We start from the raw sequence: 23,765 nt of genomic DNA on the forward strand, positions 1-23,765 counted from the left end.
TCTAGTCCCCACAACTGTGAGCAAATAAATTTCTGTTGTTTAAGCCACCCATTTTGTTATGGCAGCCCTAGAAAACTTATATAGCTGGTCTTAGTTACAACAGTGGATTAAGAAGATAATTCAAAAGGCAATAAAGACCAAGAGATTATTCTGGGGGGTTAAAAACTTGGTAAATACCAAGGACAAAGGAGGAAAGGGCCTTAATGAACATTTGTAGTAACATGTAAGATTATATGCATAATACTCCCTGACATTTACAGAACACTGCAGGGCACATAACCTTTTCCAAGTGCACAGGGAAAATTTGTCAACACAGACAATATGCTGAACCATAAAACAAGTCAATCAATTTTAAATGGCTAAGAGTCAAATAGATTATGATGCCTGATCATAACATAATTAAACAAGAAATCAATAACAAAAAGATTATAAAATCTCCAAATATGTGACAATAAAACATTTCTAAATAACACACACACCAAAGAAAAAATTACAAGAGAAACTGGAAAATACTTTGAACTGAATGATAATAAAAACAAAAAAATGTGTGGGATGCAGCTAAAACAATGATTACAGAGAAATTTAGTTCTCTAAACGTTTATATTAGAAAAGAAGATTGCAATTCAACAATTCAGGTTTTCACCTAAAGAAGCTAGAAAAATCTGAGCAAACTGTACTCAAACTAAGCAAAACAAATCAACGAAATATAAAACAAAGAATAAAGGAACTCAGTGAAACAGTAACACAGGATATTTGAAGAGACTGATAAAACTGAAAGTCTAGCTAGATGATTTAAAGTGGAGAAAAAAGAGGAGAAACAAAAATTACTAGTACGACAAATAAAAATGGGGACATCATAATAGATAGTATAGAACAATTAGAAGAAACACAAAATCTCTAACATATGCAAATTACCAAATGACACCAAAAGAGAATGTAAAGGGTCTTACAGCTATGGGAAAAAAACAAAACTGAATCCATAATCTAAACTTTCCCACAAAGAAAACTTAAGACTCAGATGGCTTCTCTAGTGAACTCTTTCAAATAGTTAAGAAAGAATATCAATTTTATACCTTTTATAAGATCAGGATATTCCTGATACAAAAACCATACAAAGATGCTAAAAGAAAAGAAGAAAACTATAGACCAATACCCTTCATGAAATGAACAAGGTAGAAAATTTTAAACAAAATATTAATAAATCAAATCCAGAAATATATAAAAAGGAAAATATAGAAAACAAAAACCATATGATCATCTCAATGATGCAAAAAGCATTTAACTAAATCCAATACCCTTTCATGATAAAATCATTCTACAAACAAGGAATAGAAACACAATTCCTAAACCTGACACAGGTCATCTACAAAAAACTCAGAAAGGGCTGCCCTGGTGGCGCAGTGGTTGAGAGTCCGCCTGCCGATGCAGGGGACACGGGTTCATGCCCCGGTCCAGGAAGATCCCACATGCCGCGGAGCGGCTGGGCCCGTGAGCCATGGCCACTGAGCCTGCGCATCTGGAGCCTGTGCTCCGCAACGGGAGAAGCCACAGCAGTGAGAGGCCCACATAACACAAAAAAAAACAAAACAAGCAAACAAAAAACCCTCAGAAAACATAATACTTATTGGAGAAAAACTGAGTATGTTCTCCCTAAGATCAGGAATAAAACAAGGATGTCTGCTCTTACTACTTAATTTCACTATTTTACTAGAGATTGCAGCCAAAGCAATTAGGCAAGAAAATAAAATGCAACCAGAATGGAAAGGAGGAGGCAAAACTATCTTCAGCTGTATATGACATGATAATGTATGGAAAAAATTCTAAGAAATCTACTAAAAAACAAAATGAGTTAAGCAACATTGCAGGATACAAGACCAAAACAAAAATCAACTGCATTTCTATATACTAGCAATAAACAAATCAAAAATAAATCCAGGAGACAATTTCATTTATAATAGCATCAAAAAGAATAAAATGTTTAGGAATAAATTTTAAAAAGGAAGTGCAAAACACATAGCTTGAAGTTGACAAAATACCACTGAAAACAATTAAAGAAGATCTAAGTAAATGAAAAGACATCTTATGTTCATGAATCTGAAACAATATTTTTAAGATAGCAATACTCTTCAAAATAATCTGTAGATTCAATGCAATACCTATCAGTATACCAATTGGCTTCTTTGTAGAAACTGACAGGCTGATCGTAAAGTTCATACAGGAAGTCAAGGACAAAAACAGAACAAATAATCTTGAAAAAGAATATGCCCTTAGGGCTGGGGGAGATGGAGGAATTGAGGGGTAAGAGCTAAAGTGTACAGATTTTCTTTTAAAGTTGATGAAAAAGTTCTAAAATTGTGGTGATCGCTGTACAATTCTTTTTTTTTTCCTTGCAGTACGCAGGCCTCTCACTGTTGTGGCCTCTCCCATTGTGGAGCACAGGCTCCGGACACACAGGCTCAGCGGCCACGGCTCGCGGGCCTAGCCGCTCTACAGCATGTGGGATCTTCCCAGACTGGGGCACGAACCCGTGTCCCCTGCATCAGCAGGGGGACTCTCAACCACTGCGCCACCAGGGAAGCCCCAATTCTTTGAACATACTAAAAACACTGAATTGTATACTTCAAATGAGTGACTTGTATGGTATATGAATTATATCTCAATAAAGCTTTTACCAAATAAAGGACAGGTAATGCAGTATGATTAAGTGGGCTTCAGTATAAAAACGCAAGATTGGTTTAACATGTGAACAATCAACGTAATTCACATTAGCAAATAAACGTGATTTATTAGTTAGCTACTGCTGTGTTACACAATTTCTGAGGGTGGGAATATACGAGTGGCCTATCTAGACAGCTCTGAATCGGGTCTTTCAGGACCCAGTCCAGCTGCCAGTTTGGGGCTGCAGTCTTCTAACAGCCTGACTGGGGCTGGATGATCCACTTTCCTGTTCAGTTCACAGGGTTGTTCATAATACTGCATCTGGCTTTCCTCAAGAGCAAGTGATCCAAGGCAGAATGTGAGAGAGAACAAGAGAGCACACCCAAGATGGAAGCTGCAGTGCTTTTATAACCTAACCTCAGAAGTGACATCATTTCTCTCTTGTTCTCACTTGGACACGGAGAACAACAGGAGGAGACCACACAAGGGTGTGAGTACCAGAATGCAAGGATCACTGGGGTCCACAGTGGAGTCAGGCGACCAGAGGAGAAAAATCACGTGACCACCTCAATACATGCAGAAACAGCATCTGGGAATACTTAATACTCATTCATAAAAACTAAGAGGAAACTGGGAATAGAAGGAAACTCAACGAGATACACAGTATTTTGTAAAGACACAGTTAGTAACCACTTAATGATGAACAACAATACTTTTAAAATCAAGATAAGGCAAGGATATTCCTACTCACTGCTTCTCACCCTGTATTAAAGGGCCTAGCAAGTGTAAAAAGAAAAATTAAAAAAGATAATAATTGGAAAAAAAGAAATATTATTTTTATTTGCAGACAACACGACTGTGCATATAAAACATCTTACGGAAGACGCTCCCCTGCACACACACACAAAGAGCCAAACCAATAAACAACATTAACAACAACAAAAAAAACCCTACAAGACTGTATAAGTAAATAAGGAAAACCATACTAACCAAGGACATTTTACAAAAAACTGCTGCATTTCTAAATACTAATTAAAAATGAAATTTTAAAAATTCCACTTGCAATGGCATCAAAAACATAAAATACTTAACTATAAATTTAACAAAATATAGGCAAGTAAAAACTACACTCTGGGCTTCCCTGGTGGCGCAGTGGTTGAGAGTCCACCTGCCGATGCAGGGGACACGGGTTCGTGCCCCGGTCCGGGAGGATCCCACATGCCGCGGAGCAGCTGGGCCCGTGAACCATGGCCACTGAGCCTGCGCATCGGGAGCCTGTGCTCCGCAACAGGAGAGGCCACAACAGTGAGAGGCCCACGTACCGAAAAAAAAAAACAAAAAACTACACTGCTGGATTTGAAAAACCTAAACAAATGGAGAAATATACCACGTTCACAGAGTAGAAGACTCTACTGTTAAGATGCAAACGCTCTCCAAATTGATCTATTAATTCAGTCAAATTTCAATAAAAATCCTAGCAGGCTGATTCTAAAATGTATATGCATGTAGAAAAGATCTAGAATAGCCAAAACAATTTTGAAAAAGGGGATTTACACTACATGATTTCAAAACTTCTAATGAAGCTATGGTCATCAAGACAATGTGGTACTGTTATAAAAGTATGAAAACTGGAACATAATATATAGCCCAGAAATTTACCCACACTTGTACAGTAAATTGGTTTGTGACTAAGCACCAAAGCAATTCAATAGGAAAAGGAAATGGTGTTGGACCAATTCAAAAATTTATTTATTTCTTTCTTTTTTAGCTGCACCGTGAGGCTTGCAGTATCTTAGTTCCCCAACCAGGGATCAAACCCACGCCCTCAGCAATGAAAGCACGGAGTCCTAACCACTGGGCCGCCAGAGAATTCCCTGGACCAATTTTTTATATGGAAAAAAATTTCTAACATACACAAAATTTAATTTGTGCTGATCATGGATCTGTATCTCCATGAAAGCACAGATTTTTCTTTTCTTCTCTCTACCATCAAACACGCTGATACCTCCCCTAAGAGACTTAAAACACATAAGTGGTGAATAAATATTTAATAAAAGAACTATGCATGAGGAAAAAAACACGCCATAGTAGAAAATAACGGGAAGGAAACTCTTGGGATACAGAACGGTCAGGAAGGGCTCACTGAGGAAAAAAAGCATGTGCGTTGGTACCTGAAGGCAACAGCTCTGCAAATACTCAGGAGATGAAAACTGCAAGCAGAGAGCAAAGATCATGAAGAACTGGATGAGGAAGTCCCTAGTGGTCCAGCAGCTAGGACTCTGTGTTCTCAGTGCCGAGGGCCCAGGTTCAATCCCTGGTCGGGGAACTAAGATCCCACATCTCACACACTGTGTGGCACACCCCCCCCAAAAAAAAAGAAAAGGGACTGGATGAAAGCCATTTAGAGTAGCCTGTGAGTGAACGAGTGGGAAGAGTAGCGTAAAAAACAGGAGGCCAGGGACTTCCCTGGGGGTGCAGTGGTTAAGAATCGCCTGCCAATGCAGGGGACACGGGTTCGAGCCCTGGTCCGGGAAGATCCCACATGCTGTGGAGGAACTAAGCCAGAGCGCCACAACTACTGAGCCTGCGAGCCACAACTACTGAGCCCACATGCCGCAACTACTGAAGCCCACGTGCCTAGAGCCCGTGCTCCACAACAAGAGAAGCCACCTCAGTGAGAAGCCCGCGCACCGCAACAGAGACTCAATGCAGCCAAAAATAAATAAGTGAACAGACAAGCAAATAAATAAATAAAAGGGCTGTAGTAACAGTTTCCTTTAAAAAAAAAAAAAAAAAAAGGAGGCCAGATCATCTGGGTTCTTATAGCTCCACAGAGTACATTCAAGAATTCTAACCACAGAAATGATGTAATCCAATTTATGATTTTATAAAATGGCCTTGACCACTGCATGAAGAATGGATTGGAAAAAGCCAGGTAGGAAGCAGGAAAGCAGGGAGGAGGCTCTTAGAGCAACTCAGGTGAGAGAAGAGGATGGTGTCCTCTCTCCAGGATGGAAGCTCACAGATAACACTGGAGCTGACATTCTAGCAGATTTGGGTATTAGCTGTAATTTCTATTTTGTCCCTTTCAACTCTTTGTTGACTTGTTTTTTTTTCAAAGATTCCCTTTATGAGGGCAGGGATTACGTCTATTTTGTTTACCGCTGCTCTCCAAACCCAAGAGATTACAGGAATGACTATCTATGAGACTGGAGGTCAGAACCTGGCATGATATGGTACAGGTGCTGTCCAAGGAGAGCCACCTCCTTAAAACAGCAAATAGGAAGGCAACAGGGAGAGAGCACTGCGGCCCGTGAAACCCTAAAGTATGCTAAGAATGCACATGGGCTTGTTTACCAATATGAGAAGGCAGGCTACAGCCAAAACTTTACGAAGCACAGACGGCACCATTAGATGCTCTCCTGCAGTAGGCAGTCAACTTATGAAAGTATTGGTTGAAAACATGAACAATTCTAGAAAGGTCTAAATAAACATAGATAAAGGCTAACTGTCACACCAGTCAGAATGGCCATCATCAAAAAATCTATAAACAATAAGTGCTGGAGAGGGTGTGGAGAAAAGGGAACCCCTCCTACACTGTTGACGGGAATGTAAATTGGTACAGCCACTATGGAGAACAGTGTGGAGGTTCCTTAAAAAAACTAAAAATAGAGCTACCATATGATCCTGCAATCCCACTCATGGGCACATATCCAGAGAAAACCATAATTCGAAATGATACGTGCACCCACCCCAATGTTCACCGGAGCACTGTTTACAATAGCCAGGACATGGAAGCAACCTAAATGTCCATCAACAAATGAATGGATAAAGAAGATGTGGTACATATATACAATGGAATATTACTCAGTCATAAAAAAAATGAAATAATGCTATTTTCAGCAACATGGATGGACCCAGAAATTGTCATATGTGTGAAGTCAGAGAAAGACAAATATCATATGATATCGCTTATATGTGGAATCTTAAAAAATGGTACAAATGAACTTATTTACAAAACAGAAACAGAGTCACAAATGTAGAAAACAAACTTATGGTTACCAGGGGGGAAAGTGGGCAGGGGGCGGGTATAAACTGGGAGACTGGGATTGACATAGACACACTATTATATTTAAAAGAGATAACTAATAAGGACCTACTGGATAGCACTCTGTAAAGACCTATATGAGAAGAGAATCTAAAAAGAGTGGACAGATGTGTATGTATAACTGATTTACTTTACAGCAGAAACTAACACAACATCGTAAATCAACTCTACTCCAATAAAAATTTTAAAAAAAGACAGGTGAACCCATGATGGGTTGTGACAAGGCACAATTTGGGGTCTGTCACTAAACTGCTGGCCTTGACACCATGAGGAACCTCATGCCCCACTTCACCCCTTCCCTACCTCCACCCCACCCCCAAGAGAAACTCCCACTCCCACATGTAATACCACCTGGGTCTGGCTCAGTAGAACATGACTTATTTTTTTATGTGGGCTAATATTATAGGAGAAGCTTTACGGGACATGCTACATCAATGTAAGATATTATATATGTATTCAGGTGATAGGAACTGTATTTACAGATATGCCTCTGGAATTAAAAAAAAAAATTAAATCTGGAAGCTCAGCACTGCCGGCATTTCTCCCAGGGCAAGAATACATTTAGCGTCCTATTAAATCAAAGGACGGTCCACTGGAAACAGTGGCACGCTCTACCAGCTGGTGTTAACAAAGATTGATGCACACGTTCAATCACACCCAACCTGACACTGGGCTTCCAGAAATTTATAATACAGAATGGAAACGTTTTATGTGTTGCAACTTCCCACCCCCTTTAAAGCAGTAACTCACCAGGCAGAAATATAATTCATTTAGCATTTTTAAAATCCACACTTAAAGCATTTTCCGGGGCTAAAGATGCGCTGGAACAGAATATATAAAACGAAACTTGTTAAAAAATAACATGTAGGAAGACCTCGTGGGAGCCATTTTTGATGATCAACTAAGGCCATGGGAATCCAAGAACAGGATATGTTATTTTGCGTGAAGTATGGCGAAAGGAATATTAACACAGAAATAAAATGTGAGCGCACGTAATATAATTCAAGGTAAAACTCCAAAGTCGGGGAAAGATTTCTCTATCCCTCACATTTTCTTTATTTTCCAAAGAATAAAATTAAGGCATATGTTTGGAACCACTGCTGTCATCTAATGATAAATGATGCCTTTTCACGGGCTCAGTATTGATACATTTATGGATGTAGTATTGGAGGAATATCTATTTTTGAAGTCAAAAGATCTGAACTGAAAATCAGATGCTGTCAATAACAAGCCACGTCCATAAGGCAGCTCTGGGCAAGTCACCATCTCCCTATACACCTTGGTTTCTCCATCTTTAAGAAGTGGCCAAAAAGCCCTCCTTGTCTATAATATAGAACTGAGATGAAGTCCACGACACCATTTTATAAATCATGGTATTTTGTGTAAAAAACCAAAGTATTTCTGGAAATCTATCTAGCTTAAAAGTAACTTCAAAAATGTTCATGATCAACTGACAAAATCAATTTTGTACACGAAACACAGTTTCTAGTTCTGTAGGAAAGTGCTCGTTAAGCTAACATATCACGGGCCGTGGCAACCACTTCACAGACTACCAATTTTGTCTTCTGAGGTGTGTATCTTTGTTACTATCTCATCTACAGTGCTTTTTTTCCATAAAAGTCCTATTTCTTTATATAGACTATATTTTGCTTTGTCCTAGAATGGGGCACGGAACAAAAGCGGCAAATGGTCCCACCCCTATAGTGAACCTGCAAGAGTTACCCCAGACTGTGGCAGTTCTACGTCTGGTTCCTCATCTAATTGGCCGTGTGACCTCAGCAGGTTACTCTACATCTCTCAGAGCTTCATGTGTCCGTCGGTAAAATGGGGAGAAAGCCTCCAACCTCGCACACCTGTTGCGAGATTTACCTGAGGAACTATGTAGAGAATGCCTAATGGAACAGTTTACGTGCTCAGTAAATCTTAGCCTTCTCCTCCTACATGCTTTTCGCTTCTGTGGACCAACACAGAAACGCCACAATATTAAAAACAAAATAATAAGATACGTAATCCTAAGGGACGTTAAACACGCAAATAGATGCTCCGGCACCTGTGACCCTCCTGGCTCCTCTCAGCAGACCTGCATCCACTTCTCCCGGCTGCACACGGCCCTGCACCAGACTCCACAATCACACCCGGGCCTTGGAGGACACTCTCCCGAAGGCTCTGGCGGGGGTGACTCAGAGGCAGAATCAGTCACCTCTTCCAAGGGACAGAGAGAGAGGCCAAGAGCTTTACTGACAACCATGGTAAGGTGAGTTACACCAACTTATACCAAATACCCCCGGTGTGCCTCTCACCGCACTACTGTGTGTGGTCAGCATTTTCCACGTTACAAATCTGGGTCCGTCCAGAAGTAACCTGGGCTTTGCAAACACAAGTGTCTACAGGGGCCAGTGAAATCAATGTAGTGAGAAAAGCAAAAGAAACAGTAACGTGAGTGAGGGGACGGGCGCTTCCAAAAGTCTCAAACTCTTGATATTTTCTACATAAAGTGAGTTTGAAATGAGAGTATGTTTATCATGTCATTTGAAACTTGTGCACTGCTCTCCAGACCACGCCGCGGGCAGCATTCCAAACTAAACCTTATAAAGCCTGCAATTGTTCTGACTCACAGGATACCGACGTTGTGCTTTATTTTTGTATCTTAACAAATTAATTTTAAAAGGAAAGCAAAACATACAAAATACTGTATAACCCTGTTACATAATTTCTCCATTTCTGTTTAATGAGGAATATTCAGAGGCTCAGGTGAGGATCTTGGTGAACTAGAAAGTGCTCCCCAGTTGGAAAAAAGCCAGCTGCTATCACTATGGCCAGTGATTAACATGTGGGTAAGTGACTTGCTCAAGGTCATCTGTCTTAGGATGCATGGAGACAGGACGGTGACCCAGACCACTGGACGCCACTCACCACCCTCTCAACTATGCTGTCCCATGTCTTGATTTCATTCATACGTCTTAAGACGGACATGTGAACAAAACCAAGAAGAGAAGTAGAAAAGAGGGCCAATTCAGCAGTACTACTTCTTACTTAACCTAATCAGACAGACCATGACCTATTTCTACCTCTCACAAATAACAGAATTTAGGCAGAGTAAACCAATTCTGATAACAATATGAGGTTGCTAATCCAGAAGAGAGAATCTGGGCTAAAAAAAAATTTGTTTATCATGCTCTTGGTATCTGATTTTTCTGGAGATGGTTTTGTAACTGCCATTATATCTTTTTTTTTTTCTTTTTTTAAAATTAATTAATTAATTTATTTTTGGCTGTGTTGGGTCCTCGCTTCTGTGCGAGGGCTTTCTCTAGTTGTGGCAAGCGGGGGCCACCCTTCATCGCGGTGCGCGGGCCTCTCACTATCGTGGCCTCTTCTGTTGCGGAGCACAGGCTCCAGACGCGCAGGCTCAGTAGTTGTGGCTCACGGGCCCAGTTGCTCCGCGGCATGTGGGATCCTCCTGGACCAGGGCTTGAACCCATGTCCCCTGCATTGGCAGGCAGATTTTTAACCACTGCGCCACCAGGGAAGCCCCCATGACATCTTTTCTCAAGAAAAGAGTTAAAAGATTTCACATGATAGCTAAACTAGTTTGCCCAGGTCCACAACAGTCTCCCTTTGTTCTAGATCTTTAATGTGTTTAATGCATAACAAAATAAGAAAGATTTAGAAAGATGGATTTATTTAAGGGGCTTCAAACATGAATCACTAATACGTAGACAAGTGACAAAAGGATTATGGTGTATGCACACATCAGTAATGTTAAAAAATGAAAACAATTAGAACGGTGGTTATCAAGATTTCTGGGAGAAGGAAAAAATCGTCAATGAAACGAGCAGTGTCACAAAAGGTCACATAAGACAGTGAGAAATTAAACCATTGGAAAACCAAGTTATCCCCAGCAGGGAGGCAGTTTAAGATCTTACCATGGGATGAAGAAGGGAGCTAGAGCAAGCATGCCTAAGTGTTCAATACTTTGGACGAGTTCACAGTCTTACAAAGGACATCCAAAGTCAAGAAGTGAATGAATGAATGAGTGAATGAAGCAACCAAGCAACAAGCTAACCACAGAGATTTCTGAGTAGAAGAACCCGGTGACCTGCTCCCAGCCTCAATTATAAAACTCACAGAAAGGGCAGAGCTTGGAAAATCATCTGTGAAATCAAACGTGTATCAGGAAAATGATGACGATGGGACTGAAAGGATGGCAGTGAAACCCTTCTTGCCAGACCTCCTGTCTGCCATGCGTGTCGGCCACGTGGAGTCCTCACCCTCTCCTCCCCACTTCTCTTCCCTTGCAAGTCCCTTCTGTGACACCCCTTTGCTTTTTCTCACCTTTCCCACTGCAGGCTACGTCTCAGGCTTTCTTTTATCCAACTCATCACAGTGTGTTGGAGGCTGGCTTTTGGACTTTCTCAGCCAGTGCCTCTCACCAAGTACTCAGCCTCTAAATAGTCAACGTTTAATAGTATAAAAATCCACTGTGTGTGTGTGTGTGTGTGTGTGTGTGTGTGTGTGTGTGTGTGTGTTTATTATTCTTTTAATCCTCACATCAATACTATGAGAAGGGACTACTCTTACCCTCATTCTACAGGAGGCATGGAGGGTAAAATAACTTGTCCACAATCGCAGAGCAAGGAACTGGGAGAGTGAGATTTGAACCGAAGCCTAGTGATGAGATGAACTATAACCTACTACAGAAATTAAAACATGTTTTAACCCTCTGGGTAAGATAACTGGCAACCGACAGAGTGGCAATAACATGAAGCCATAAGACACGTATCATCAGAGACTTAATTGACCAAAAAGAGCATACTGTATTTCCTTCTCTCCTGCCACAGGAGAGGAAGTATTTTTCTTTAGCTTCTCAACATTATTAAGAAGAGGATTAACAGGTGTAACGGGAAGGACTTGAGATGGGTGCCCCCCCTCTTTCTTAAGTCTGTCCACCCTGGAGAATCCAATTAGAAAGTAACTCACAACTCATGACACCACGTACTCTCTGAATGGGATTAATATTTGCTTCTACTCTTCACAAATATGCTAGAAACAATACCATAAGCGTCTCGTATTTCTGTAATACAAACTGCTTTTGATTAGTGGTGCAGAGAGTAGAGACTAAGCCAGCAAGGCCCAGGTATGTGCAGCAACGCACGCATCCCTTCCGTACGCTGTGAAAATTGCTGCAGGTAAGGTTCTGACATCTAGAAACACTGCTTTGTTGCACGCCTGGCTGACCAACACGACTTCCTTCTCCAAAGGCAATTAATTATCTGGTTGACACATGCAGGAGGAGAGGTCCCAGGACTGTCTAGAAGCCAAGAAACCAGAAATGACTCCACCATGTGCAAGGAACGGAATCCTGGAAAACTTCGCAAGGAGAGACCAGGTAAAGACATACACTTCACATCTTCAGCTCGTAAGACTCAGAAGTCTCACACGTGAGTGAGAAAATACAAGATCGGAACAGAATCTACTGCTCGCGGAGCCGCCGGCTCTGAGATCACCGTTAGGCTGTCTACCTGGGGGCTTTATCTGCTGCTCTGAGGACCGGTCAGGCTGTCTGTCCCCCCTCGTCCCCCACCAACGCAGGCCTTGTCTCCACTGCACTGATGACTTCTTCTGCTCATTAAAAGGGGCTGACACTTCACTTAGTCACCGTGCTGCTCTTTACTGATAGAAAGAGAGACGGGCTGGTCCGAAAGACTTCAGGATTCAGGCAGGCTCAGCAGAAGATGCCAATCCTGTCTGTTTCACCCCTTCACTGGCAGAGTTAGCTGCACGTGTCAGGAAAAAATTTCTCCTACGAAGCCAAAACGTTCTCACTGCATTAACAGTGGGGACGCCACAGTCCCTGACCTGGCCACAGAGACTGGCCTAAGAGCCAGCCCGACCCTTGAAGGTCCCTGATCCTTCCTTCTGGCTTTGGGGTTTAGGAACCAGGGTGCTTCACGGCTCTATCTTCTGCCCTCTACGGTCACGTCCCAGGGACCTCATCCAACCTGTGGCATTGTGTTTATGTTGACGATGCTCACAGCTGTGCCGCCAGACCTCTCTTCTGAACTGCAGATTCTAACATCCAGTTGCCTTCTTGATTCGATATCCAAAAAGCGTCTCAAACTGAAGGTGCCCAGAGCTCAGCTCACGACCAGCTCCCGTCCTCCAACTCCCTAAGCCACCCTTCCCACCATCGTCCCCGTCCTTTCCGTTCCCTCAAACCTCAGTCACTCTGCGCTCTATCCCCCTCATGCAAATCGACAGTTCCCACTAGATTTGCCTCTGAAACACACCAGACCCTAACCATTGCCGCCACCTGGATGAAAGCGGAAGGGCTGCCTTCCTTCTGGAGGCTTCAGGGGCTCCTGCAGCTTCCGGAGGCTGCCCACAGCCCTCAGCTCACGGCCCCTTCCACACCCGACTCCAGCCACGAGCCTAGCTCGTGCCCTAGGCTCCTGCAGCTTCCGGAGGCTGCCCACAGCCCTCAGCTCACGGCCCCTTCCACACCCGACTCCAGCCTCGTGATTCCGTCATCACGCCCGCTGCTGTCCCTGGCCCTCTCGCCTCCCTCTTCCGAGGGCCCCTCACCATTACACCGGGCTCACCTGGGGAACCCAGGATAATCTCCCCACCTCAAGATGCGACCTTGCGTTGGCAAAGTCCCTTTACCATGCAAACTAGCCTGTTCCCAGATTCCAGTGATGGAGGCGGGGAGGGCATCATTCGGCCTCTACCAGAGCGTCTCACTCGGTGCCCTTACAGTCCCAGGTGGTCGGGTCCCCACTTTCTGCCTAAGCCCCCCTCTTCCAACTCTCCCCGTCACTCACTCAGCTCCAGCCACACTAGTCTTGGCGCTGTTCCTCAACACACAAGCCCATCTCAGGACTTCTGCACCGGCCTTTCCCTCTACCCGGAAAGGTCCCTCCCTGCCTTAGGTCATTGGCTAAATGACACCAACTTACGACGGGGCTTTCTTTACCGACACCCAATAATAGAGTAACGCCCCCCCCCCTCCCATTTAAACACTCTCTTCCATTCTTATTTTTTCCCCAGGGCATTTAACATTATCTCTTATGCTTTCTATCTATCCATCCATCCGTCCGTCCATCCTCCCTCCCCCACTAAAATGTCATAAGGGGTGTTTTGTCTCTTGTTGTATAACCCCCCGAAATAAAACATGACGTAGGGACTCAGTAAACAGTGGCTGGATAAGTGAATTCTACGTTACTGGAAAAGTTTGTTTCCTTGGAAACAAAACCTGGCCTAAAGTAGGAACTTAATTACATTTGAACGAATGAGGAAATGGATGGGTAAATGACAGACCCACATTATATCTAATTTTCTACAGGTATACCGATTAACATAAAATCAAGTGATTTACTGTTTAGGAACCAGACGTAACAGTTAAAGTAACTTATTCAAGGATGTACAACGAAAAAAAGTAATACAATTACGTATTAAAACTCCAACCCAGCCCCTGACTTTATTTTGCAGTGTCCCTGAACGTTCTTAGACCTGACAAGTCAGAATTCATCCAGATTCCCTTGCTTGCTTCAAACCTTACCAACAAGGTTTCAAGTTAATAAACTCCAAATTTACTTTCAGAGGAAATTCCACAGAAGTCTCAAAAGCATTTACCTTGTTTATTCAGATATATAAAAAGTGAACATACAGGGGAGAGAGCGTCATCCACCCTTTAAAACACATCCAGAAGCGACCCTGCTGTAGGGACAGATTATAAGAAGCTTCAAGTCCACAGTCCCTAGCACTGCTCGGCCGCCAGCCAGGGCAGCTCCAGACGACCACCTTGGGTACCAGGTACACAGACAAACGAAGACATTCCTACGGCAGCCGGGTGGTTACCGGGGGAAAGAACCAGAGCAACAATGCAGCTGGCTTGGAACGGAAGAGCAGAACAGCAATTCCTTCCGCAGAGGTCACCTCCTCTGCACTGGGCCAAGGGTTATTCTGGCCTTGCTGCCCACACACCGGCACAGCCAGCCATACAAGCTGCCACACTGAATCTCCTCTCCTTCTGCCAGCATCTGGGGAAGTGAGCAGGTGTTGTGCTCCGTTCACACTTGGAATCTGCTTTCTAGGAATCCTCTCACTGGTACACAGATGGGAAGGAGTGAGCCACAGTGGTTAGGGACACGGACCTGCAAAAGGGGCTGTCAGGATGCAAGTCTTGCCTCCGTGACTCACTGTGTCCCTACGGACACGTCACCAACCCTTTCTAAGCCTTAGTTTCCTCACCTCTAAAAAGCCCACTTACTGTTCTTAGGACACTTACTGGAGACAATGCAGGAAAAGCACTTAACACAGTGCCCTGGCGCACGAGGCCTTAATACATATTCCTACAATAGCTATTATTATAGTCCTATCTATCACAGTATTCTTGACTTAAAAAAAAGATCACTGTTCAAAAATAATACGCCTGTCTCCATCTTAGATAGGGGTTTACCATTTACTTCCAGCTAAGTGTTTGCCTGCAGTTTGGGAAGAGTGCCACCAGGCAGATGCTGAGACGAAGCTTTTCCAGGTAAGGCTAGCAAAAATAAACTCATTTAAAGACTTTCTCCTCAATTCTAGTCCTGAATTAAAAATACATATAATTTGGTATTGGAGAGCATAACAGAAATGTTAGAGAAATGTGACTACGTGCAGTATTTAAATAGGAAGACCAATGTGAAATTTAAAAATAGAAAGGTACACAGGTATGTGGAGGTTCAACTAGGTATTTTTCTACCAAATTATGAGCGGACAGAAATCACTGATTAATCCAATGCCCTACACCGCCTCACTGTTTGAAAAATGAAATAAAACAAAACGCACATTTTTTTTTCATTTCTCCTCGTCACACTAATCAAGGACGCATGTCAGAAGCGCTAAGTGAATTTTATCAAATTACACAAGAATTGGTCTCACGCGTGGAGATCTGACTCAGTACACTGGGGAGGGAGCAGGTATCTATATTCTGCAAAAGCTCCCCAGGAATTACTAGTGCCAACACCTATGGTTGGCCAATCACTGCCTAGAATCTCTCTTTTGGCGAGAAGGTTTTTTGCCATTGTAAACCTCTTCTCTTGATCCCATAGCCTGCTCCTTAAGCAGGACTGGATGACCCATAACTCAGTGAAGAGACGGACGGTGCCGAGTTACTCTGCAGCCCTTAAAATCAGTACAAATTCAAGACCTTTTAGAGCAACAAAGGAGCTACAGAAGATGGGGATGCAGGGATGAAACTCTGTGTTTGTTCCGTGGAACCGGGTGAATGCTTTCCCCTTCAGACTAATGCAGCTCAGCAGAGCTTTCTGTCCCACGGAAATGTTCTATATCTGCATTTTCCTGTAAGGAAGCCACACGCCACGTGTGGCTACCGAACCCTTGACGTGTGACTCACAGCTTCCAAACCGGACAGCCCAGCTCTGGACAGCAGCCCAACTCAGCCCGCTTGTAGCCTTCCCAGCACCTTGCTATCTGAGTCCCTGTTTCATGAACTCACTCAGTACTTACCCCTTGAGAAGTTACCTCATTCCTAGCACGTGGGAGGTGCTGGGGACACAGCAGGGAACACAGATAAACCCCCTCTCTCACGGAGCTCACAACCTGGTTTATAATAACTGCCCTCTTTAAAAGCACCAGACTCATTTGAGGTACTTCCTCAAAGAAGGTTGGGTCAAATGTGTTTTGAAAAATTGTGTTATTTTGCAGATATAGAGAACAGACTTGTGGTTACCAAGGGGACGGCGGGGAAGGAATAGGAGTGTGGGATTAGTAGCTGCAAACTAGTATCTATAGGACGGATAAACAACAAGGTCCTACCGTAGAGCACAGGGAACTATATTCACTATTCTGTGACAAACCATAATGGAAAAGAATATGAAAAAGAAGATAACTGTCTATCTATTTATCTATCTATCTATATATATATGTGTATAACTGAGTCACTTTGCTGTATAGCAGAAATTAACACAATATTGTAAATCAACTCTACTTCAATAAAAGTTAATAAATAAATAAATAAAATTGTTTTCTTTTGGAGCAAAAAAGCAAACAGTCATAGTCTGAGAAGCAATACAGTTCCATGTACTGAAGAAATGGGAGGATACCCAGAGTCTCCACGAGAAAAGAGAGGAGAACTCGTGAAACTTTTCCAGAAGGGCGGCATAACCTCAGTAACAGAATAACTGGTTTGGACGTTATTTCCAAGGAAGGCCACAAGGTCACCCAGAGCCATGTGAAGGACCAGAGTACGAAGATTCAGGGGCCGTGGCGGTAGGCCCGAGGAGCTCCCAGCTAGAACGTCATTTAGCCAATCCCACTGGAGATGGCGTCAGGAGAGAACCCAATTCATGACTGCAAATGGTATCTTTAAGCAGCTGTCATAAACACTTTCACTATTTGGTAAAAGCTTTCAAGGGATTAAAATAAAAAATTAACAGATTTTTTATTTTAATAAAATCTGTTAATAAAAAATTAACAGATTCCCCCCAAAAATAAGAGTGATGGTTAGATTTTTTTTTTAAAAAAAAGCCATCATCGCCACTGGTAAAGGAGGAGCCTAGACCATTACTACTCATCCCAGGCTCCTTCCACGGCACCAGGCAGGCAGCCGAGCTGGGTCATCTTCCATCAGCAGTTTCAAGACACTGGGAGCTACAGCCGCTCAACAGAGCATCGGGGCAGGACACACGCAGAACAGCTAAACTCCGGTCAATGACAAATGCTACTAGGAAGGATCAGAACTGGGTGCCTCGGTGGAGGGTTCGTGCTGAGAAGAGGAGAGAGGGGTTTTCAGGGCTGCTGCACTGGGATCATTATTATTCATTAAAGCCAGAACTCAGACCATTCATCAGCCACCTTACCTAGTTCCGGGGGCAGAACAGTCAGACGGTTCCCCTGAATGTGGAGCTCCTTGAGCTGAGTAAGCTCCCCGATTTCCTTAGGCAGCGAGATCAGGTCATTATCCCTAAGGCTGAGCTGAACAGAAGAGAAACAAGCGGTTGTCAAGACAATTTTCACGTGAAGAGGCGCTCGACAGAAACTCTCTCCTCGCCCCTGCCCTCTCTTCTTCGAAGGCTCAGTCCTTTCAATTTATTTACAAGTGTCTGCAGACATGCAAGAAAACGGTCTCAGGGGGTAGTGGTTTTATTCCAAAATAAACCGCACTCTGGCTCAAATTGCCTTGATTCCACCCCTACAAGGGCTGCAGGAGTGAAGTGATTTTCTAAGAATTTAGATAAATTACTTACTATCTGCAACTTTGTGAGTTTCCCAATATCAGGCGGCAGGATTTCAAAATCGTTGTCACTTAGATAGAGTGCGCGCAGGGTGGCTGCAAGTTAAACAGCGATATATAAACAGGGTGGCACGGAACCCGACTGTTTGAGGTCTGATCGATACAAGGGAGTCAGCTTTGATTAATAACCCTGGCGTGGTGAAAAGCCTGTGACACACCTAGGGCTCGGGATAATAACAAGCGGGTCAAACTTAGATTTACGGCCTTATTGTGCAGCTGGTGCGTTCAGGAAAACATCTATATCCAGGAGGACTGAGGAAATTAACGATGTATGGGCACCAGCGGTTTCTGGTACAGAATGCTTTAATATGCTTTCAGAAAAGGTAACTATTTTTCTTCGATTACTTCCGATTCACATGTACGCCTCGATCTGCATCCACAGTGACACCAAGAAAACCACTGTGTCGCTTCTATCAATGCTTGGGGCCAGAGGGCTCATTCGTGTGAACACAGCTAGGTCAAAACATAAATAAATAACCAAAAGGCTGTCTGGTGATGGAGGCCAAAACCACCGTACACTGTTTCTATCATCAGACTAATTATCACTACTTGTTTCTACAGCCTTAAACACAAAAATAAATGAAGACGAAGGCGTTAAAATAATGAAGTGGAGGGCTTCCCTGGTGGCGCAGTGGTTGAGAGTCCGCCTGCCGATGCAGGGGACACGGGTTCGTGCCCCGGTCCGGGAGGATCCCACGTGCCGCACAGCGGCTGGGCCCGTGAGCCATGGCCGCTGGGCCTGCGCGTCCGGAGCCTGTGCTCCGCAACGGGAGAGGCCACGGCAGTGAGAGGCCCGCGTATCGCAAAAACAAAAAAACAAAAACAAAAAAATAATGAAGTGGAGTAGGCATCATATCGGTAATCAGAAATTTGTTCACGATATTATACACTGATACCAGTCCCCAAACTACTGAAGGCAAAAATCCTAAGGCACGTTTTTATCCTTAACCAAAAGGGAAAAGTACAATCAGATGTATGTTGAATTTGTTTACGGGTATTCAATTACATTCTAATGTCTTAAAATTCGACAGAACTGTATGTTAATATACATAAGAAAAACAATTTCTTCCACGGCCCAAGAAAACGTGTTAAAGTTGGTTTCACGTGCTTGACAAAGTCTGGGATAAAGGATATACATAAGGTAAAAAATGAAACATTAAAGACTAACTCAGCAAAGTCAGAATTTCTCGAGGCCAGCTTGTCACTATTTGGAGAGGCAGAACATTTACCTAAAGACAGCAACTCTTTCCTAAAGAGTTCACGAGTCCTCGGGAAAACCAGTTTTTCCTATTTTTCACAAGCATCTGCAGCAAGAAATGTGTTTGCGTATAAAAGGATAAAGTGTGTTCATGTGTGACTAACAATTTCTTAATGTCTGATGGTATGCTATAGACAAAATAGACTACGTCAATAAAAACACTTCTTAAAAGGCTTAAACAAGAATCCTGGCTAGAAATGTTTAAGATTCTGTTAGTGGTTTATTAATAGATATTTTTATAAATAACTGACTGGAATATCTTTGGGCAAAAAGCCTACAAAGAGTTAACAGCAATACAGGAAGAAGACACACATTACGTCTTTTGCATGCTCTTTAAAAAGAAAGTCAAGTTCTCTTAGCTAAATGTGAGACTTGATCTCATTTAGGTAAAAATCTCTCTCAGAAAGTTAATATGACATTACCAAGTCCACTTGAGTGCAATGGTGTCGGGTCACGATATATCAAGTATACATACTGCTGAGCTATGAGGGAATATTCAAAGGAATCTGAAGGGGAAAAATATGTATCTGTCCAATAATTTCTCTTGGAGTTTGGGCCCTGGCAAATAAATTTCCCATTTAGAACGCAAAGGACCATTTTAAGGAGATTTATAGAATTAAAAGTTTCTTACTCAGGTAGAAGAAGTTTCCGGGGAGAGAATTTTCATTCAAGTTGTTATAAGTCAAATCAAGGACCTCCAGAGCTGGGAGCGATCCAAATCCTCGAGGCAGAGTGTTGAGTCTATTCATGCTGTTGTTAGGGGGAAAAAATGCAAGACGTCACACACAAAACGTGTATTGATACAGACTACTCCAATCACCTCTGTGTCACGGGCCTAAGAGCCGCACGTGAGAGGCTCAAAGCTCAGAAGACTGCCATAATTCCATCCACTTTACGTGATTTTAACCAGCCTAGTAATTCTAGTCAGAGAATCCACACGTTCAGGAAACATGTGAAAATGTCCTAGTTGTCACTTTCTCCAAAGGTGATGCTCAATCATAGTTTTACACAGAAAATTAGAACATCACAACATATCCATCCTTCTAGAGGAAAACTTCCTTACGAATGAAGCAATAATAGGACCTCAAAAGGTGCGTATGATTAGTTCTAGTAGTTTTCTGGTGGCATCTTTAGGATTCTCTATGTATAGTATCATGTCATCTGCAAACAGTGACAGTTTTACTTCTTCTTTTCCAATTTGTATTCTTTTTATTTCTTTTTCTTCTCTGACTGCCATGGCTAGGACTTCCCAAACTATGTTGAGTAACAGTGGTGAGGGTGGACATCCTTGTCTTATTCCTGATCTTAGTGGAAATGCTTTCAGTTTTTCACGATTGAGAACGATGTTGGCTGTGTGCTTGTCATATGTGGCCTTTATTATGTTGAGGTAGGCTCCCTCTTTGCCCATTTTCTGGAGAGTTTTTATCATAAATGGGTGTTGAATTTTTTCAAAAGCTTTTTCTGCATCTATTGAGATGATCATACGGTTTGTATTCCTTAATTTGTTAATATGGTGTATCACATTGATTTGCATATACTGAAGAATCCTTGCATCCCTGGGATAAATCCTACCTGATCATGGTGTATGATCCTTTTAATGTGCTATTGGATTCTATTTGCTAGTATTTTGTTCAGGATTTTTACATCTATGTTCATCAGTGATATTGGTGGGTAAAGAAGATGTGGCACATGTATACAGTGGAATATTACTCAGCCAAAAGAAGAGATGAAATTGAGTTATTTGTAGTGAGGTGGAGGGACCTAGAGTCTGTCATACAGAGTGAAGTCAGAAAGAGAAAAACAAATACACTATGCTAACACGTATATATGGAATCTAAAAAAAAATGGTTCTGAAGAACCTAGGGGCAGGACAGGAATAAAGAGACAGACACAGAAAATGGACTTGAGGACACGGGGTTGGAGGGCGAAGCTGGGGCGAAGTGAGAGTGGCATGTACCTATATACACTACTGAACGTAAAATAGTCGGCTGGTGGGAAGCAGCTGCATAGCACAGGGAGATCAGCTTGGTGCTCTGTGTCGACCTACAGGGGTGGCATAGGGAGGGTGGGAGGGAGGGGATACGGGGATATATGTATGCATATGGCTGATTCGCTTTGCTGTGCAACAGAAACTAACACAGTGTTGTGAAGCAATTATACTCCAAGTAAGATCTATTTAAAAAAAAAAAGGGCTTCCCTGGTGGCACAGTGGTTAAGAATCCGCCTGCCAATGCACGGGACACGAGTTCGAGCCCTGGTCCGGGAAGATCCCACATGCCAGGGAGCAACTAAGCCCGTGCGTCCCAACTACTGAGCCTGTGCTCTGGAGTCCGCGAGCCACAACTACTGAAGCCCATGTGCCACAACTACTGAAGCCAGCGCGCCTAGAGCCTGTGCTCCGCAACAAGAGAAGCCACCGCACCGCAACGAAGAGCAGCCCCCACTCGCCACAACTAGAGAAAGCCGGTGCGCAGCAACGGAGACCCAATGCAGCCAAAAATAAATAAATTTATATATATATAAAAAAGGTACATATGAAGCCTCATGGTTTTCACACTTCTGCTTCATTTGCTTTCATGTATTCCTCTCAATGGGAGACACACCCCCCCCCGCAAAAAATCACTTTTTTTTTGTTTGTTTTGCAACTACTAATAGTAGTTCAAAATCATCTCTAATTAGAATCAAGGTTGCCAGGGACTGGGGGAGGGGGGTGGGGAGCTGTTTAATGGGTACAGAGCTTCAGTTTGGCAAGATGAGAAACTTCCAGAGATTGGCTGCACAGCAATGTGAATATATTTAATGCTTCTGAATCATACACTTAAAATAGTTAAAATGGTGTATTTTATGTTATGTGCATTTTATCACAATGGAAAGTTTTTAAATATATGTATACACTCCAATGAAAGCTAAGGAAAGCTAAGGAAAATATTTTCCTATTATGTTGTATTTTCTTCAAGACTCTTATTTTTCTTAATGTGGTTCTCTTTGAACACACTGAAAACCCAATTTAAAAAAAACCTTTTTTTAAATCTAATAAGGCTGACAAATATTGAAAGGTGGGAGGGACTGTGACACTAAAAATAATTCTAGACACCAATCCTTCTCACATGAGATACAACCCTGTTCACACCCACCAACCAGGCCTCCGAAGAAATAGCTGATAGCGGAGAAAGAAACTTAGAAAAAAGCGATGTCCACCTCTTGATGGGTATAAAACCTTAGGTTAGCTTTACAGTTAGCAAAATAACCTCCACTACAGTTTACTATACTGCTAACCACTAATATTTTCTATGAATTCACAATTTGTGAAGCACACTTATGTCAAGTGCTTCACCTGGGTCTTCAGAACTATCGTGGAATGTCGGCAGGACAGTACTTATAATGATCTTGGAATTCTGCGATTAAGTCACAGGTTAAGACAGGTTAAGTACCAAGGAGCCCTGACTCTACTGATGAGAATGACAGGTATCTGAGAGCACCCAGCACTCGTGGAGGCCAAGGCACCCCTAATCCCTGGACCCCGATGTGAGGATGCTGAGTAAATGGAAGGAGAAGAATCAGAGACAGTGAGAAAGGCACAGAAGTACACATCGGGCGCTTCTTCCTTTAAGCCTTGCTCTAAGTTACCCACTTTTGAAAACGACCAATAAAGTTTTTCTTTCCAAACACAGAAATACACTTCTGAAACATAAGGTGCAGGAAATCCACGCTTAGACTTTCTTAGCAGGAAGAGGCATCTCACCAAAAAGAGAGAGCTCTTGTCCAATCTCCAGCCTAGAGCGAGCCTGAGCCTGTCCCCCTCTCCGGGTGGCAAGAATCGACTAAACAGCAGGTTCTCTTTCTCCTTGAGCGAGAAACCAATCCCCCCAACCTGTCAGGAACTCAGCAGAGCCCCTGTGCAGTCGGCAGCAGTGACAGCAGTGGGCCCGCTAACCCGGAGGGCAGAAAGGAAGCCCTAACTTAAATGCCTCAGAAGGCCTGGAAGCAGAGTCGGTTCCACTGCCAGCAATGCCAGGAGCGCAGGACCTGTTCCTCTGGACACCAGCACACACACAGCGACCGTACAGCCGGGTCCCTGGCGCTGTCAAGGGAGGCACTGTCATGCACTGCCTACCCCGAAGGGGGCGCTCACGTCCATCTCCAGCTACACATGGGAGCTGCCTTTTTCTTTTTCAATTTTTATTGGAGTCTAGTTGATTTATAATGTTGTGTCAGTTTCTGCTATACAGCAAAGTGCATCAGTTATGCATCTACATATGTCCCCTCTTTTTTAGATCCTCTTCCCATATCGGTCACTACAGAGTATTGAGTGGAATTCCCTGTGCTCTACAGTAAGTAGGTCCTTATTAGTTATCGATTTTATATAGAGTAGTGTGTCTATGTCCATCCCAGTCTCCCAAATGTATCGCTCCCCCTGGGAGCTGCCTCTTTTCAGGGCATCCCTC

At 43.0% G+C, this 23,765-nt stretch overlaps 1 protein-coding gene across 6 annotated transcripts in view; it reads right to left on the reverse strand.

Moving 5' to 3' along the window:
- Positions 1-23,765, reverse strand: part of RSU1 (Ras suppressor protein 1) — a 356,276-nt gene that overhangs the window by 284,302 nt on the left and 48,209 nt on the right. For all 6 annotated transcript variants that reach the window (XR_009542922.1, XR_009542923.1, XM_060162616.1 and 3 more), the window contains 3 exons: positions 19,952-20,070; positions 18,016-18,098; positions 17,629-17,743 (listed from right to left, as the gene is read on the reverse strand). Coding sequence is in view for 4 of the 6 variants with exons in the window: in XM_060162616.1 (XP_060018599.1) it covers positions 17,629-17,743; positions 18,016-18,098; positions 19,952-20,070 (317 nt within the window). In the remaining 2 variants the exon portion in view is untranslated. The remainder of the gene's footprint in view (positions 1-17,628; positions 17,744-18,015; positions 18,099-19,951; positions 20,071-23,765) is intronic.

Source organism: Lagenorhynchus albirostris, chromosome 1, assembly GCF_949774975.1.
Source record: "Lagenorhynchus albirostris chromosome 1, mLagAlb1.1, whole genome shotgun sequence".
In the NCBI taxonomy this organism is placed as follows: domain Eukaryota; kingdom Metazoa; phylum Chordata; class Mammalia; order Artiodactyla; family Delphinidae; genus Lagenorhynchus; species Lagenorhynchus albirostris.